General features: G+C 44.4%; 1 protein-coding gene across 1 annotated transcript in view; it reads left to right on the top strand.

Annotated features, from left to right (window-relative positions):
- Positions 1-16,646, top strand: part of LOC120955051 (hemicentin-1-like) — a 64,799-nt gene extending 48,153 nt beyond the window's left edge. The window contains exons 5-9 of the mRNA XM_040375524.2: positions 10,262-12,406; positions 12,489-12,857; positions 13,007-13,378; positions 13,506-14,104; positions 14,192-16,646. Coding sequence (XP_040231458.2) covers positions 10,262-12,406; positions 12,489-12,857; positions 13,007-13,378; positions 13,506-13,696 — 3,077 coding nt within the window. The 3' untranslated portion in view covers positions 13,697-14,104; positions 14,192-16,646. The remainder of the gene's footprint in view (positions 1-10,261; positions 12,407-12,488; positions 12,858-13,006; positions 13,379-13,505; positions 14,105-14,191) is intronic.
- Positions 16,647-19,214: the final 2,568 nt, after the last annotated feature.

Here is a 19,214-nt window from a genome sequence, read left to right as displayed (position 1 = left end):
CGCCCACTTTGGAAGGCAACAAATGCTAATTATTTTTCATTTGATTTAAAGCTTGTTTGTGGTACGGTCTCGTTACGGTGGGCAATTGTGAAATCTGATTTTATCGTCAACTTCATGGTTATTTGTATCTCAGTGGGCAGCAACATCGCCGCCAACCCTTATCTGTTGGGTCGACCAGATTTTGTTGAACTGTGTCAAAGAGGATAACGAAGAAAATGTTATCATTTGATTAATTAGTGTGAATGCTGTAGATATAGCGCTCTAGGTTTAAAGCACAGGGAAGCAAGAGTTCAATTGCTTTGCGAATAAATTTTGTTGTATTCTTCGATGTTCTGACGACTAGACGATGTCTCTAAACTAGTTTGTGGAGTTGAAGCATTGTTTTGAACTTGTATTAGTATGTGGTTCCAATACACAGAACCTTCAGAAACAACTTGTTCGGCCATAGTCACGAAAAGCGTAAACAATTTCAGTATCACTTCGTATTTTCGTGTATCAGGCTCTTGTAGGATGAGAACGCCTAGCACTGGTTGGTATCGAGCTTACTGCTACTACTATTGCTGTTGACAGGGACGTAAATAGTTTTCTAGTTTAGAGAATAGCACGATATATTAAAAGTTCTTATTGGTGTTGGGGGCCCCTCATTCGCTGCATGGAAAGGAGCATCTCTTCTGGACGGCCCATTCGGCCCAACAGGAAAGCCCCGCTTGCATGGAACGTCGAGGATGTGTCTCTTCGTCAACAAATGTTTAATGTATTTAAATAAATTACCCAGCCAGATGAATACCGGAATGTTTGTAATTTGAAAAGTTTGTCAATTTTGTACAAAGTCGTTCTTGTTATAGTGTGTTGTTGTTCGGTATGTGCTGCAATCGAAACGGTGCAGAATCCGTTTGCAGAATGCAGATGGGCAAACGTTTAACGACAATGCAGAACGGTTGTTGTCTTCTATCGACTGATGTTTTGTTGCACTTTGTTACGAAATTTAACCAATCCCAGAGATAAGAAATACCGTTGAGGATGAATAGTCTTACCATCTTGCTAAAGTTTGCTGTAATTCATAGAAACAGAGAACGATACGACTTAGCAACGTGGGTTATCGGATTTGCAACAGTGAAATGGATTTTTTTGAACTAATGAATTTCTTAGTTGAGTTGAATCTACTTATTTACTTAATGATTCCCAATCTCATAAATGTTACATATTTTTTCGTTGCTGTTGGACATTTCATTGTCACTTTTATATTTCGCCAGTTGGGTGTTCTTTTATACGAAGCTTTTTTGGACCATTATTAGCCAACGTGCCAACGTTAGGGTTTGTGTGGCTCAATTAGTACTACAATGAAGTAATAGATTAGGTAGGCTTCTATATCATGGATTTCTCCTAGCATGTGCCTATAATTCGTGTATATAGTAAAAGCTTTTGATTTACTCTAGTGTGTAGCACTGTAGAAAGCGCCTAAACCACGCTATCCCACTTAGCGCTCAGCACGTGAAACAGTGAAGAAATGGTGATAAGCGTAATTTGCCGGATTTCTACGCAGCATTGTCGCATAAGGCTAGTACCCCCAAAAAAGACTCGGCAAACAGTTGAGTTGAGCAGTAGATTAAGATACTGCGGCCCACAGTCGTGTGTGCCTCTGTTGCTACTCATATCTTGAGAGTAGGCCCTTCTAATTGTAGAATGTAGTTCAAGCTCGCGCGCGGCACAGCAGCACGCAAGGAAAAGGAAACTCTCCGTGCACGAACAAAATTAACCGTAACGGTTAGAAAACGATTTCAAAATGCTTTTCACGGGTAGATAACCTTCCACTTTTCGGGTTTGGGACAGCGTTGGGAAAAATGCCCTGCGCGTAGCTCGATCGAGTGCCGGATTGGCCTACGGGCGGTTTTTGGTGATGGTGGTGGTGGTGACTGAGTGCGATGCGAAGATGAAAAATCATTCCATCGGAATTTGGCAGCTGCCGGTGACGGGTTTCTCGTTCTCGTTTTGCCCGGTAGAGGCTTTGGCTTCTACTGTTTTCGTTTCCGCTGCAGAGACTTCTGTTGCTTGCAGACGAGGGCGTAAGAGATTAATGAATTGTGGAGGGCATTAAGGCGAGGGTATACGGACCGAAGATATGTAGAGCGTGTGGAGGTTGTTCTATTCAGGGTCTTAAACGTTACGCACCATGGGTTCGTTGTTTGTTCGTTCGCTCGCTCGCTCGCTCGCTCGAGTGCTGTAGATTACCACGAGTCACTTAATCTCCGTTGAAAATAGCAAGCTGCAGGGTTCTTTTTGGGGAATGGGATTTTGTCTTTTGCTGTTGCTGCTGCAAGTCTCTTACACGCTATTGGAGCGTACTACATTACGCTCTAAGTGTCATCATCATCTCGGTGTGGAGGTAAAATAATCACCACCAGTCGATGAAATTATGTTCTCTGGATGCTGGAATGAAGAATTTGTAAATGGATTTTACATTAGCAGCCCACGGCAAAAAGGAAGGCAACCGTACTAACAACAAGCAAGACGTCAGGCCATGCTTCTTTTTTTTTTCATTGTATGGCGAAGGACAAATGGGCCGAAAAAGCGTCACATTGTAATGTTTTGGTAGGGTCTCGTGAATGACAATAGGAATTTGACTGAATGATTCCTGCTTGACGGATTTTCCTTTCGGTTGCTGCTGCTGTAATTTTTGAAGGAGGCAATTTGCTGTCATTACGAATGAAAAATGATGGTTTAAATGATCGTACAAGGTATGTTGCTTTCGGAAGGTGTACTTCTTGAAAGTATCTTATTTGCTGGTCGTTTTAAGCGTTTACGGGAATGATAGAATGGCTCAACGAGACAACGGAATGACAATAATGCTATGGAGCTACTGTACCCAGCGTTCGTAGAATGCAATGCTACATAAGATGTCTTATTCGTATCTTACGGGTTTGGGATCAAAGAGTTAGGAACGATCATTGGATATTTTGAACATTAATTGTTGATTTATGTGCAATTTATGGTACTTTATTGTTACATCACTTGCACTTTTGTAAAACTCGATAAAAAACTGTCGTGGAATTGGACAAGTTGGAGCTACAAAATATCGCTCGTTTGTTCTATCTCTCTCCCCGGTTTGACGTTGAAATGGTTGACTTTGTCAACCTTTCAACATCCGGATGCGTTGAGTAACTTATGGAGACACTTTTAACGTGTGCTAAGTCAGTGATAAAAGGCGACATTTTCCACGATCCTTTGCTATGTTGTAAGTCGTTGTTCCGTTAAATAAGATTTATACCGTACCTGTTGGCCATCAGCTAAACATTCGCTATCGTGATTAAGCAAGTCAAGGTGATGTGTCGGGTGTGAGTGGGTTGCGCGTCAGTGTCGTAAAATATGTTGTTCATTTAATTTACCTTTTGCGCGTTGGACGTGGACACACACACACTTCTGAATGTGTGTGTGTGTGTATTCTATATGTTGAAGGATTCCTGCACAGGGGAGAGAGAGGATTGTATAACGTCCTAGACAGGAATGGTTTACTCCGCATTAGACCTGGAGTGTCCGTATACGAAAAAGTATCTTGAGGATCGCGTTTCCTGCTGACTGGAAAGAAACGGACGCGGACGGTAACAGATTGGACGGGGATAGAAAAATAGTTTGAAGACAGTGAAAAATTTGCCCGCATTGGCATAAATTATGCTGGTGTGTAGCAGCGGGTTCGCGTCGGTCGACGGTAGACAACAGAATGTTGCTGTCGACTTCTTTTAACCAGCAGGACGGCAATTAATTCCCTCCATCACATTAAGAAGGTCGTAACGGGGCAACAGCCTTGTTGTTGTTTTCTGCGTTCGTTTAAAATTGGGTGATAGGAGCTGGACGGCTGGATGTTATGATTTCAATCGAAATGTTGAAAAATAACAATGCACACCCCATAGCATTCAAATCGGTACGCAATACTTCTACGCTTCGTTGCACCATTATGCTACGCATCCTTCAGAACAAAAGGTGTTTTTTTTGTTGTTGTTTTACTCTGCTGTGCCATTTTGTACGAAGCTAAATTAATTGTCCTAAACTTGAGCGAAGCAAAAAGCTAACAGTAACGCCATTACGAACACCGCCCCCCTCCCCTCAGTTCCGCCTCCGATGGGGGAGTAGATAAAGATAATTTATCGATTTCTACTGCCCACTTTGTTTTGGAGCTACGAATTCGTCAGGTAAAAAACGGTCCCAAGTAGCAAGCCAAGACTGGCTGGAAATCTAATTTATGTGTATTCCTTGCTCATTTTGCCCGCACTGCTCTGTGCAGTTGTGCGAACAACTGTGTGTAGCACTGGTAAAGCAACGCGAACCCGGTTTTGTGTTGTAATGTAAATTGGTGCAACGGGCAGTTCTTAGAGGTGTGCAGGTGCAAAAAACGGGTACGATGCATTTCTTTTATGCATCTTTGCTTTGTTTCCACGAGCTGTGCGGACTAGGAAGGTGCAAGTAGCAGTAGCCTTCACATTTAGCAGGTGGCTTAACGAGCAAATCTTGATCTCTAGGGGGGTTGCTTGTAACTACGGTTGCCGCGTTACACATTCTATCTAGGTTCGCGGTGGGGAAAGACCTGCAAGAAATTCTTGCATTCGGTGTTGGACCTTCTTATACGTCTTCGGTGTGCCATTGCAAGTTTGGAGCACCTCCAAGCAGCTTGGCAGCGCGGCACGGCAGGCTGACCAGTTTGTCAGTTGTAGTCTATAAATAAATCGTGGGTGGTATGCGTAATTCGCGCAGGAAGAAGAAGAAAAAATAACCCACTATGGAATGTCCAAGTGTGGTGTTATCGTGCATCAAAATGTAGGGGGAACTTCTGATTTGCTCGTTGCGATAGCGCGATTGTGTCGGTGTTGTATAGCCCTATGAAAGCAATTGTATAGGACAAAACAAGGTGTAAGTAAGGCTCACTTGCTTAAGAAAAAAAAATAAATAAATTCATTGTAAAAGTAGTTTACCTAACTACGCTGAAGAACTAATTTTAAAATACGTCTTCAATTTTTACAATAAAATATATGTCCTTCTGCAATGAGTTGTTGGATTTGAATTTTTAAGGCTAGTTTAAAATGTCAAAATTGTATTTGAAAAAGATCGTTCCCCGAAAAGCTCTTTTTCATTTCAGTTACAGAATAAAATGTTTACCTCGTTAGCTAGCCGAGTTCGATGGAAATTTATTGGTCACCATTCCTGGACCGCTGGACCGCTGGACGGCCCACCAGCAGTGGGAATGTAGTTGGTGCTCAAACGCTCGTAACGGCGTATAGCTCCTTTTTAGAAGGCTTTGCTTTTTGTTTCTGGCTGCTTGTTTCCCAACCATATTCCGTACAACATTGGCCGGAAGTTTGGACCACGGATGGGTTTCGGAATTGGTGGATTGGTCGCTCCGCTTGTTTTTGTGACCGTTTGTTTTTTCGACATTTTACATTGACCCGATTCATCGGGAGAGCAGTGGTGTGGAGCTCTAACTGCAAACAGCGATACCAATCTATGCAGGAAAGGACGAGAAGGTAGGAAAACGAGGTAAAAGCGAACGGTAGTACAGTGGAGTGGTAAGAAAAGGAGGAGTCCTTTTCGTTTTTCTGGATCACTTTAGTTTTGCAGGAAGTAAAAATGAATGGCCTGTGCAAGATTTTTGACAACCGGTTCCAGCAGGAAGATCTGCCTTTGGAAGTGGGCTAGAAATGGGGGTTGTTGTAGGTACAGGGTAGGGGAGGGGTTGGGGAGATAGTGATGGTGACAGCACACCCGGGACCGACTGCGAAGAGAAAAATTGATGGCCTGAATCGTCCCGTGGGGCTTGGGAAGGAAAAATTTCAGCTTTTTCCATTCTTTAGTGCACATTCTTTAGTGTTGGTGAAGCAGTTGCCCGAGTTGCTAGTCGTCCCAAGTTCTTGCTGAACAACTGGTAAAATAAAAGTACGTTTCTATCTTTGTTAGTTTTTTTTTTTTTTAATTTTTTGGCTTGTCTCGGGTCTCTTCAATATGCTCCCGGAGTATGGCCCCCGGGCGGTGCACGCGGAACCGCTGTCGCTGCGCAATGGCTGTAGGGAAATTCCCGCTCTTCCTTGTTAGTTTTAAACATTTTTCCCTCCTCTTCTGCAGACAGGGAGGCAAATTTTGAGCAAGTGGAACTATGAACCACTCATACATACACACTACCACAAGGCCCGTATAACCACCCGGCCATGCAGCAATGGTAGACAGACGGAAACTTACAGCAAAAGCAGCTAGAGTAATGCCCGTGCTCGGCGGGGGGATGATGTTATGCTGTTGTAGGGTTCTCGCTTGATGTGGTGCGGAGGAAAGTTTTTTATCCGCGAATTTTATCGCACACATTTGCGGTTGCAAGAGGAATGCAGTGCTGTGGCCAGCCTTGGAAAAACTTGAGATGCGATTTGGTGTGTGTGTGTGTGAGTGGAGCGTGGAAGAAAGCAAAACTCGACACTCACTCTCTGCGCGCTTCGGCGGTAAAGCATCCTGGGGTTGTTTTTATGCTCAAATCTATCGCACAATCTTGCTTCGTTCTTCGCCTGCGGGTGCCTGCCGCCCTTTGTTTTCATTTTCTCCCTATCCTGCGCTGCTGCTGCTGCTGCTGCACCAGATGTGACTAAACGCCCGTGAATCCATAGTTTTTCATCGTTGGCAATGAAGAAAGTTATTTTTGTAGAAGTTATAAAATTCATGCTAACAGTGCTCTAGCATAATACACTCCTTTTATTCTCTTTCCTGCCTTCCTTATTGTCGAACGCGTAGTGAAGCATGTAGTGGGGGAAAGCAGCGCAGTGGCTGTTGCAGGTGATGGAAAGTGCATGGGATGTAGATAGATAGATATAAAGCAAGGTGAGAAAAGTTCTTCCGCTTTCTGTTGAAGCTTTTCTGGGTGGGCGAAAGAAGTATTGACTTTAGTTGAAGGCTTATTTATTTTTAGTTCGATCGAAACACAATTCCTTGCAAAAGCTCTGCTCTCGAGGAGGATAGCAGTAAAAGAGTTGTAGTAAGGAATGTGTTGAAATTGATCTAAAAACTTTTACTTCTTGTGGGTGAAAAGCTTTCCCACGAATACTTTGGAGCTAGTGGTTGAAGTGGTATGTATCTGTTTCGAGAAGTAGGGTGGTACAATTACAATATTTTTGCCATTTTTCTATTGCAAATTTATACCCAAATATGTAGCAATACATACATTTAACTTCAATCATCAATTTCAATTTTTTTCTTGTTTATTTCGAAATTATCTTAAATGAATCTTAGGTAAAATGAAACGTTTGATTAATGAAATATGTATGATGCTATTTATTATTCTCTCATGATTCTCTACTGACGCTGCTTGCCGTCAATCAGTAGCTTTACCGTTTCATTACACAACCAAATGACGAGTCGATGTGGAAGGTTTTGTGGAGCCGTTAACTGAAGTGATGCATCGTTTGTAGGCTAGCAGAAGAACTGGTGGATGAAAACATGATTGGAGCATGTGTTATTGTCCAATTGAAGTTCAGCAATGACAACACGTTGCACTATGGCACGTTTACCCTGTTTCACCTACATCCAGGGCAAGCAAATTGACAGGAGCATGTTGGTTTTTTTCTGGCCCTTGACGATGAAAGTTTAAAAAAAGGAAGAAAAAAAAGGAACAATGAATCAAGGGGAATGGAAACAACAATGCAGCAAAAGGTGGAAAAGGTGGAAAATGCAACATCATTACGATGGGGCAGGTGCATTGGCGTGTTGTGTGGAGTGTGTGTGTCACGCATGTTGCTGTGCCGAATACCTGCCGAAAAGGGATTGCTGTTGTCCCATTAGTGCAATGGAAGAGTTGAATGTGAAGCTTGATGTTTTTCTTTTTTACTTCACAGTACGCCCTAGTGAGTGGTTAGTGAGTAAAAAATATGTTCCTTGCAATTATAGTACGATATTGACAGCTGAACTTGACCGTGCACTGCCACCCTGCTGCCCAATCAATATGCAGGGAAAGGAGATGGGGGTGCATTTTTGTGTGGCATGAACAGTGGCTTATCATCGTGTAGTCAACTGATCGATCGATTGCTGTATTATTATTATTCAGTGTCGAATGAATGCAGTATGAAATATTCAGTATCGTTTTGGTCACTGCATGATTGCAACAGTAAGCGATAAAATGCAGAATAGTTTGCAGGTCGTACCTTGGCTAAAGTGGGTCGTTGTACCACCCTAGCAAGCGAGCAAGCAATACACTACTTAACATATATCTTAATAGATAGATTGCCGATAGAAATGGGGAGGTGTTCATTTTAATCTTTGGATGTAGAATGCCTGTAACCTGATCTTGTTGTCTGTCTTTCTTACTCTCTTCCTCCATCCGCTTTACTATTTTCCACGTGGCTACGTCGGATTATGAGCTACGTTTCATTAACCTAAGAACCCCTTCGTACACATTTAATGAGGAAATCCGATCTTCATTGATTTCAATTAATTATACAGGGATCGATTATTCGAAATGACGATTGTGTTCTCGGGTGAAGTCGATCTCGTCGAACTAGGAATGAGGGAAGTTTTTCGGAACACACCATCCATCCCGTAGCCGTTTGCTCTGTCCTCTGTCCTGGTTGGAGTTTTGAGAGCTTTCATCGTGACGAATTTTCTTATATTCATCACAGAGATACAGCGTGTGTGTGTGTGTGTCAGCAACGTCATCATCGTTTGCACCGTTTGGTAGCTGTTTTGATCTGAAACGAAACGTTAATTTAAAATTCATGCCGCTGTTAAAGCGAAGATGACGATGATGCTGCTGCTGATGACACGACGATGGCGATGGTGCGCGCCCTCTGATGACGGTTCGATTGACCGCGCTCTGGACTGCCACGTCGTCGACAATGGCGATGAACCAACGAATTTGTCAGTACTTTCCAAGCAGGTTTGGGTTGTGTCTCTTCGACGAACGTTGCTGTGAAGCGTCTTGAGCGGCCACTTTTCTCCTAACGTGCGACGAGAGCAGCAGCAGCAGGTTGTTATTTTCCTCTTCGGTGTGTCGTCCGGTGGTTTTTGCTTATTATTTTTCATGTTGTCTCGAAGTTGAAAAACCTGTCCCGGGATCGACCGACTCTCCCGCGGCAGATGTTCATTATCATTTTGAAACGTGGCCCTGCCCCTTCCCAAACACACTGCCGGACACCGGGCGGTCACCGCGCAAACTTGTCCGTTAAGCGCGACCGAAAGGGACGAAAGTTAACGTTAAAGTAAAGAGCAACACGAGCGAAAAGCCTGCAGCTTGCCTGCTGCCACCATCGCCATCAGCGTACGAAGGCTACAGGTGTGTCAGCAGATCCATCCGCATTCTCCGTTGGTGTGGCTAGCAGTGGTCGTCGTGATGGTAGGTAACGTTACCCAAGGTATGGAAGGCTCATGCTTGCTTGCTTGCTTGTCAGCTTGCAAGGGTGCGGACGGGTTTTTATTTTCTTTCGCTTTTTCGCACGTTTTTTTCTCTTCTTCGGATGACAAAGTGTCGTAGTAGTGGCACAGTTGCGGCGCTTGCACGGCTCTTGAATCTGATCTGACAATCCTTTTCTGCGTGTATCTCCGCTGGGTGCGCCGTCGTGTAAGAGACAGATTTGTCCTTTAAAAAGTATTTGTACCATCCGTCCGCTCGTCGCATCATCCAGGCAAACGAGTGTCAGGCAAACGATTGGATGTTTATGACAGTTGAAAAGAAAATAAACACCTCACGCGGCTGGCATCATCTGCGCAGTTTATAACGATGGCAGAAGATGAAGAAAATGATAATATTCAGTAACATTATCGATAGCGTTGCTGAGATACGATCTTAACTTGGATGGATGTTGTACGGGAGGCACAAAAAAGTAGCAAAAGATTAAATTTCGTACTCAAGTTTCTTAAAAGTATCGTATTTAAATGGTTTCCCTGCTAGGCAGCAATATGGCAAGGGTGTACTATGAGCGAAAACTATTTCGATGGCGAGATTGGCTGTTGTAAACGTTTTACATTTTTTTCTCCATCAGATGCCGATTTGATGAGAAGATAGAGATTATGTTTTTTTTTAAATGGAGTTTAAACTTGTTTAAGGAAGAATGGTTTTTCTTCATTGAATTGCCACCCAAGACGCATATTTTGTACCACCATGTAAAAACAGTGTATCTAATTTCGATTGGGTACATTTGAAAATATCGCTCATGTACCATCTGTTGATCGTATGGAATGTAAATATTATATGATATTACCCATTGTCGAGAGAAAATGATTCATTTTCTTCTTTTATTCTTCTTTACAGACTACCCGCGGGTGGAGATTGGTCCAGAAAATCCGCTGAGTGTCGAGCGCGATCAAACGGCAAAGCTGGAATGTAACATCGATGCCAAACCCAAACCCGAGCAGGTGAAGTGGACACGAAACGGGCGCTTCATTTCGTCACATCCAACGCACACGATCCACCGGGTGTCGCTGCAGGATGCCGGCCGCTACACCTGTTCGGCCGATAACGGGTTGGATAAGATCGGTGAGCAAGAAATCACCCTGAACGTCCTCTACCCGCCGATTGTGCAAATCGAAACCAAAGCCAAGACGGCCGAAGAGAAGGAAACCGTGCATATTAAGTGCAACGTTACCGCCAACCCACCGCCAGTGACCATCGAGTGGCTGAAGGAGGGTGATATTGATTTCCGGCGCAATGGCGATACGCTGGTGCTGCGAGACGTGCGTGCGGAAGACGCCGGGACGTACATTTGCCGGGGTATTAATATGATGAAGCCGTACGGTGGGAAGACGCTGGAGCGTGAAGGCAATGCTTCGGTTGCGCTGCTGGTGCGTCACCGCCCCGGGCAGGCCGTAATTACGCCGGAAAAACCGGTTGTACACGTTGGCAATAGTGTCAGCTTGATGTGCAAAGCTGATCCTCCCGGCTATCCGGATCCGCAGTACCGTTGGTACCGGGATGTGGGCGGCGAGGTCTCGACGACGGTGATTGCCCAGGGAGCGCAATACCTGATACCGAAGGCGGCACTGTCCAGCGAGGGCAAATATCACTGCCACGCAAGCAACGAGCTCGGCAACGGTGGGATGGCAAGCGCTACGCTGGAAATTCATCAGCCACCGCAATTTTTGGCCAAGCTGCAGTCGAACATGATTAAGCGCGCTGGCGAGGCAGATTTCTTCGTAACGTGCAGCGCTAAAGGAAAGCCGGAACCATCGATCACGTGGCTGAAGGACGACGTGGAGATCACCCCGGAACTGCACCGTTATGAGGTAAAGACGAACGTCGACAAGGGACCTAACGGTATGGTGACCGTGCAGAGCATGCTGAAGTTCACCGGAAAGGCACGCCCGAACGGAAACGATCTCATTTCCACCGACCGTGGCCAGTACACGTGTTTGTATGAAAATGAAGTGAACAAGGCAAACTCAACGATGCACCTCAAGATCGAACATGAACCGATAGTGCTGCACCAGTACAACAAGGTGGCGAACGATATCAAGGAAACGGCTGAGGTGCTGTGCAAGGTACAGTCGTACCCGAAGCCAGAATTTTTGTGGCACTTTGGAACGACGCTGCTGAGCACGGGTGGACATTATGAAATTATTACTAACTCGGACGGTAACGACGTGTACACAAGCATCCTGAAGATCAGCAATGTGCGTCACCAGGACTATGGCGAGTATCATTGCCGTGTGTCGAATTCATTGAACCACATCCAAGTGCCAATTCGGCTGCAACCGAAGGGCCCACCAGAGAAACCCAACAAGCTGAAAGCGGTCGAGCTCGGTTCGAACTATGTCGTTCTGTCGTGGAACCCCGGGTTCGACGGTGGTCTTGCAAACACGAAATATTTTGTCTCGTACCGCAAAATAGTGATCCCGAACGAAAGCTTGATGACGGAAGAGTGTGCAGCGGTGGCCGCTAGCGGTGCTGAATGGATGGAGTACGACTGTCAGCGTGAGGTGCCGTGCACCATCAGCCCGCTGGACCACCACCAGAGCTACGTTTTCAAGGTGAAAGCACTGAACACTAAGGGTGTCTCGGAGCATTCGAACGAAATCAGTGCGACGACGAAGGTGGAAAAGATACCGATTCCACTGATGGCTAATTTTGATCCCGAGACGAAGATCCTGGGCCTAAACATTGGTGCAACTTGTCTATCGATGGTGGCTATCGTTGAATCGGTTATGTACGGCGATACCCCGATGGCAGCCTGGCACATCATCGAGAAGGTGGACCTGCAGGTAAACGGTCACGATCCAACGTACCGTGAGCACGAGATAAAGCATTTTGTCGCAAATCGACGTAACAATGGACGCTCGCTGGGCAACACATTGGACGAAATTCCCATTCCGATCGAAGACGAATTGAACCCGCGAGTGCGGGTAAAGCTGTGTCTGAAAATTAATCACGAATACTGTGGTGAATATCTGGAAGCTGACAGTAAGTATCATTGGCGATGGAGGGAGCGGGTAAAGTTTGTGCAAATTGCTAACATTTTTTTCCCTCCCCTTCCTCTTTACAGTTGGACAATCTCTGATCCAGGAAGCATCTTTTGTCGAGCTACCGACATTGATAGCGATTTTGGTGTGCAGCGTTGTTGCCGCCCTGTCCGCCGTGTTGTTGGTGATGTTCTGTCGTTGCAGGCGCAACCAAAAGAAGGAATCGGTAAAGTCAAAGGAGTACGATATCGATTCTATCCATCCGTCGATTGTGGCCCAACAAAACCAAGCTCCGCCACCGTACTATTCGGCCAGCAGCCTGGAAAATAAGGCCCTCGAGCATTCGATGGATTTGGCAATGGATCAAAACACGGCCCTGTATGCAAGCCAGCAGCCAACGTACGGCTACCACCAGCAGAATGCAATGATTCCGCAAGTACCGCAAAATGATTGTAAGTTTCGCACAATGGTGCTTTTGTAGGCGCATGCTGCTGCTACAGTAGGCGCTCTTGTGCGGGTTTTTTTGGGGCTTTTACTTGGCTAACTACTGCCATCCGTATTTAACATCTTCTGTTTGGTTTTGTATCGTTCCACGAATTAGGGTCAAACATGGGCTATGTAGAGAATTCGTACTCCAACTCCAACAACGGTGGAAGCGTCAACTCACAGGACTCTATCTGGCAGCTGAAAATGTCGGCTGCTGCCTCGAACTCGGCCAACATGATCCCGCAGCACAATTACATGGACCAACAGATGCAGCAAAACTACGGCTATGACCCAATGACCCATGGGGGATACGGTGCCGTTGACGATTACGCTCCCTACCCGCATCTGATGACCACAGCCAGCCAGCACGGTGGAGATGACTACCATCACAACATGCGCAACAGCCAGAATCCATCGCGCCAGGACTACTGCAGCGATCCGTACGCGTCCGTTCACAAGCCCAAGAAACGCATGGATCAGCATATGGGTGAGTGATTGTAACTGAGCCAATGTGTCTACTCTCCCATCAGTGTCTGTCGTTCTCTGCCTCTCGGAGGATGGTGTGTGGTATGGGGTGTGGTACGATTTTAATCCGATTTTCTCTCTCGCCGTAGACTTTGTCGCTGAATCTCCGTACCACGATGTGAGCGGGCTGCCGGATCCGTACATGGAGCAGGAGGAGGCAAAGTCTCCCGTGCAGAATCAGCATCTCTCGATGAGCTACGATGATGCGCTGGCAATGGAAAGCGGTTACTCGACACCAAACTCCCGCAATCGCCGTGTCATTCACGAGATTGTGGTGTAAGCGAACGGCCGTCAAAGGTAGTGGCCGATTGCCGCCATGGTACAACGAAACAACGAGTTTGAAACTAAACGACAACGAACCGAATGATGGAAAATAGCATAATATACGCACTGAATTGGACGAATCAAAATCATGAGACAATCATCTTTGCCCGGAGCATGCTTAAAACGGACGACAATTGCAGAGGGAAACAACAACCAACCAGCCCTGCACACTGCTAGAAGCGCTGTCGAACCGTAGTTCAAATTAAATTACCTTTTCCTTCTAAATTATTTGTTTTAATTGAAACATTGAAATTGTTGCAAATGTTCACCTTCGACACCGGATGGACGGCCATGTAGTGCTGCTGAGTCAGAACTACAGGGAGCGAAATATGTTGATCTCAAAATATAGCTCCTTGCAGAGATGGTATGTATTTGTTTACGGCAAAGCGCCTTTGTTGCGTTCAATGAACTCTTTTTAATCGTTTTGTTTTCCCATGTTCTATTTTTGCAGGCAACATATGGTGTTACATTTGTGGATGATGGTGCAACTTAAAACTGTGATTGTATATATAGATAACTATAGTACGCGTAGAGCAATGGTTTTATGACAAGAAAGCGCAAAACATGGTCGACAAGCAGCAACAGCAGCACCACATGTATGAGAGGACGCTGTTATCGGTTTAAGATAAAGTGTATCGAAAGCAATCGGTTGTTACGATCGAGATTACGTATCGTATCCGGGATCGAATATTGTCCAATATTAAAGTAAGTGTTTGGATTAAGTAATCGCGAAACGGGCACCATTCTTAAATGGTTAAGCCACACGCAGCCAGGTGCCGGCGTCACTGAATCGGGGGTCAAGAACCGAATGTGCCATTAGCTTGTAGTAGGTATTCCTACCAATAGTTCTTTTCCCGTCTGTCCGATTGCAGCGTACCGGGCACCTGGTGCGGATTCCAAATTGCGGCACGATTAGATAGTAACGCCACAATCTAACACTCCTCCTTCGTGATTGTCGCCGTGCATGAGCTGCGTAAAGGGTCTGTTCGTTAAGGAGGAGCGTTAGAGTGACTTAATCATCTTATCACGGAACTATGTCTTTTAGTGTATCCGTTTGGCGGTGCCATTGTTCGATCGTTTCGTGCCAAGTCTTCCCTCTAGTTCTAGCGCAGCATGAAGGAAGAATGCATTCCATGTTTTGTTTTAAATAAACTTACTCGTGCTTAATAATAAAAAAAACAACAGAACGCTGCGTACAGCTTCGTTAAATGCGAACAATCACCACATACACATAATGATGATGCGTTGAAATGTTTGTGAACATTGTTGAGCTGGAAAGTTTTGGTTGTAGGTAGTTTAAAGTATAATTAATTGAGCCGACCCGTGCGTTGTCTTGCGATGGTCGTCCGTTTTATGTATTTCTTTTTTCCCTTCCGGTGTCTCTCATTTGATAAAGTTCCATTTTATTGGCTTTGTCGTGTTGAAAGCGGGTTGCTCCTCATTCGCATAAAGCGTCTTCAATGCTAAGTTTGAAATAATACGCACGAAGAAGCAAAAACATTAGCGCAAAACATTGACCGTACTGCCGCTGCTCAGTGTGTACATAAGCGAAAGATGAACAATAAGAAACAAAACAGCAACAAAACAACCGCGCACAGCGTTTTAAAAACAACAGCTTAAACTTAAAAGTCCCGACTTGGTTTGTATAGGAACCGTAAGCAAAAGGTGTAGTAATCGTGTAACCGTAAGCTGAAATTATGTATTAAACAGTGCTATTGCTTTTGTGCTGTTGCAGTGTGGTGAAACTGTAGCGAAAGTGTGTTTATTATTGTAAAGAACAGAAAGCAGCAGTCTGTGCTAGCAAGAAGGAAGGAATAGTAGGGGATTTAATAAGCGTTCCGAGGGCGTTACGTTACTCACCCGCTTGCACACGCCTCAGCAGTGAGTGGGTTGGTGGGTGGGTAGGTAACGGTGAGAATAAATCACACCAGCAACTAAAATGGCAACAAAAAGTAGTTAAACAAGTAGGAGGGAGGAAAGCAGCAGGAAAATGGATGAAGTTTCTTAATTTTCGCAAACGCTTTCTTCGAATGGACCACGCTTCTCTGGCTGGAGCGCTTTCACCGATCAGCGCTTCTTAATAACTGAAGCGAGACAGAATCCTTTTGCCTGCCTCGAAACGTAGGAAGAGAAGACAACATGGCAAAAAACAAAGCAAAAGTGTCTCGAAAGTGAGAAAGAACAAGACCGGCGATATAGCTCTGATTACACAGGCGAACAAAACAAAAAAAAAAAAACAAGGATACACAACGTCGCCGTGCGTTTAAGGATGAAAAAATCGCATTCGAAGTAGTAGTGATTGACGATAAATATGCTTTTCCGCTTTTCTACACCCTTCCCGGGCGGCAACAGTTTGGCGTTTACAAGTTTGACTGCCTTGTTGAAGCGCGCTGTGCGACATTAGTGTTAAGTGATGAGGAAATTTGTTTCCCCGTCGCAAAAAGCAGCAGCTGTGCAAGGAATTGATGCGGCGGGAAAACCCTCCGGACGGTTGAGACCCACTCAAATCCCGACTAGTAATGGCGATAGGGAATAGACATAAAATAGAGAGTGAAAGAGTACGCACAAACAAGCTAGCGGGGTTCTTTATTTCTTTACAAACGCGCGTGTCCGGTCCTCTGAGCGGCCATGGCGAGTCCCTTTGCACATTACTCCAATGGCAAGTAGAGCAGTCGCTAGCGTATTTTGCATACTTGTTCCGTCCACCGAGAGATGTTTCTAATTGCTGTAAATATTGACTGAGAAAAGTAGAAGTATTTTACTTATAAGCAGTAGAGCATTAAGGCACTTTTCTATATAAACGCGTTAGCCCGAGATACAATTCGTAGCTTAGTTTTGTTAAAGGTTAGTCTAGCGGTAAGCTTCTTTCTGGCGCAAAATAAATATTTTATTTTATCTTTTTAAAATGGTTACGCGTGTGTATTGCAACTGGACGAAACGTAACGAATATCACACGTGAGTGAGCGTATGTAAAGCGGATATCTAACTAAAAATTATCTTTTGTGCAAACTAATAATCTAAAGCACCTAACGAAATATCTGAAAGAAACTGTCTAAATTGGGCTTATTAATGCTATATAATTTAAAACCGAACAGACGGGTCGGAATGGGAAGCAGGGGACAAATCGACGCCTTTATTCATCTGTTTCCTATCTGCCGTTTAATCATGCCTAATGTGAAGGCACAATCTAAATGATACGATACACAGATCGTGTCACCACTTACAGCGAAGCGCATAGATCGTCCTTTATTTGACTCACCTTCCTGTGTAGTAGCGGGGAGTCGAGGCTGGTCGGGGAAATCAAATTGCGACGCTTATTGAAATTTATGGCCGACTGGAAGAGATTTTCGTATAAATGAAAATCTGTTTCGGAAGTAATTTCAATGCCTAATTCCTGTCTTTTGGCATAGGCCGCTTCCCACTCCACCCCGCCCGCCCCGCAATGGCAGTCGTGTGGTGGTTGGTGATGGTGGTATTAAAACGTTTTTCAATCCATTAGCATCGAACCGGCTGGACGCTAAGTCAAGTGTCCTGAAAATAGTGCCATTTCCAAGCGACTTTGGCGAACGCAAATCGGGCAATCGATTTTAAGTGTCGGCGGTGCCGGCGGCAGGCAGGCCCACACTTTCTACCACCGTTCACTGCCGTAGAGCGTTTATCTGCTTCTATAAATTTAATTAATAATTCAAATTAGCCCCTCGCTGCGAGAGGGGCGGGCCAACGTGCCTTCCATTTGGGCAAATTGCCTATCATCCAACACAACTGATCAAACAGTGCGCAACAGAGACACAGAGGCGAAGGATTTTTGTATCGCTTCGGTTAGAGTCACTACCACCACACCTAGGGCGTTGTGGAGTTGCGCTGCGAGCGGAAGGAAACTGCTCGAGGTGATACTGTGAGCCACGATTGTCGTTTCCGTATGGTAACGTCGGCGTTCGTCGGCGTTCGTCGGCCCCTGTTCGATGGCCAGTTGTCTGGTTTTTAGTGGGAAGTGAGGCAGAAGGTTGATTGAAAAATATTTGCATTCCAACGATCTTAAACTTTGGGTGTTCGGTAAAATCGGTAGAGTGGAGGGTGTGGAACTTTCCATTGCTACCCGGTGTGGTACAAGCATCCGGGAATAAGGAGTCATCCCCTAGTGTAGTATGAGTTGTATCAGTCCCGGCAAGCGTGTTGTAAGACGGCATGTTTTAGCCGATGGCAAAATGGAAAAATAAATTTGGTTAATTTATACCCGACAGGAGGAAAAACGACGCCATCGGTTGATTCCCTTCGAGTGTGCAGGAATAAAAAGGAACCAGGCGAAGGGGGCGGGCCTCCTTCGCAAGAATACTGGTTGGAGGATGGTCATGGTTTGTGGAATTTGTAGCAGCGGAAGGTTTTTATTGCCTGAGGTCATTTTACAACTGCGTTCCAGCTGTGTGCTAAAACTGTTTGGATAGTGTATATGTTGCGCCAATTTGGTAAAATGTAACGCTTGCATCAGAGTTTAACAAAATGCGTTTAAACAAAAAAACTGTTGATAAAGTAACTTATGCTCCCATTGTTGCCATGACATGTTTGTAACATGGATAGAAGACAATGCCAAGAAAAGTGTCTTAAAATTATGAGGACCTCTGAAAATCCTGTAAATTTCATTGAAAATCATTAAACTATTGTTAAAACTTGCTTTTTACATTCTTAAGCGTAACTTGAGCTAAAGAGTGCACGCTTGAAGTGTCTCATAAACAACAACATCTTCTTCTAATTGACCTAACGACCTGTCCGGGCAGTCATGTCGGTCTGTTACCGGCTTTCGTACGAGCAAAATACCTACTTTGTGATTCTCATTCGAACCTTGGTTCGATCGTTCCATTGAGAAGCAAAGGAACGAATCCAGTAGGTTCCGACCAAAACTCCCGTCACTTCTTCAATCGCTTAACCGTCAACTCTACAACCGGATACCCGGGTATGATTTCGATTTTTAATCTTTAATAACTTTTTACAGAGAAGTCCCAGCGACAAAAGTTGTTCATGTATCTTTAGACATTTTTATTCTCTTTATTTTCGTGCAAAAAACAAAATTTTTAAAAAACTCGAAATATTTTTTTTCTTCGATATACTTTTTGTACCCCTTACCTCTACAACCGGCATACACCGGGTATCCGATACATTGTGTATGGAGAATGAAACATTTTTATGCTAAAACTTTAATAACTTCTTTTCTAGTAGTTCTACTAGAAAATTTAAAAAAATTGAGTTCTAGTTTTCTAGTTCTAGTAAATTTGAAGAGAAAGTGTATACATTATTATTCTTTGCCTTTGTTTAGTTGATAGAATTTTAAACATTCTTTTGATTTTTTATCCTTCAACTAATGATCACTCACTTTTGCATCAGTAACAAATCAGTAATACTGCAGGTGTTACGAAACTAATTTATTATTTTTCATGAAAATTTGCATGTTTGTTTTTTAATTTCAGATCTTGGTATTGTAC

This window comes from Anopheles coluzzii, chromosome 3 (genome assembly GCF_943734685.1).
Source record: "Anopheles coluzzii chromosome 3, AcolN3, whole genome shotgun sequence".
NCBI classification, from domain to species: domain Eukaryota; kingdom Metazoa; phylum Arthropoda; class Insecta; order Diptera; family Culicidae; genus Anopheles; species Anopheles coluzzii.
This window is presented reverse-complemented; position numbering and strand designations above follow the sequence as displayed.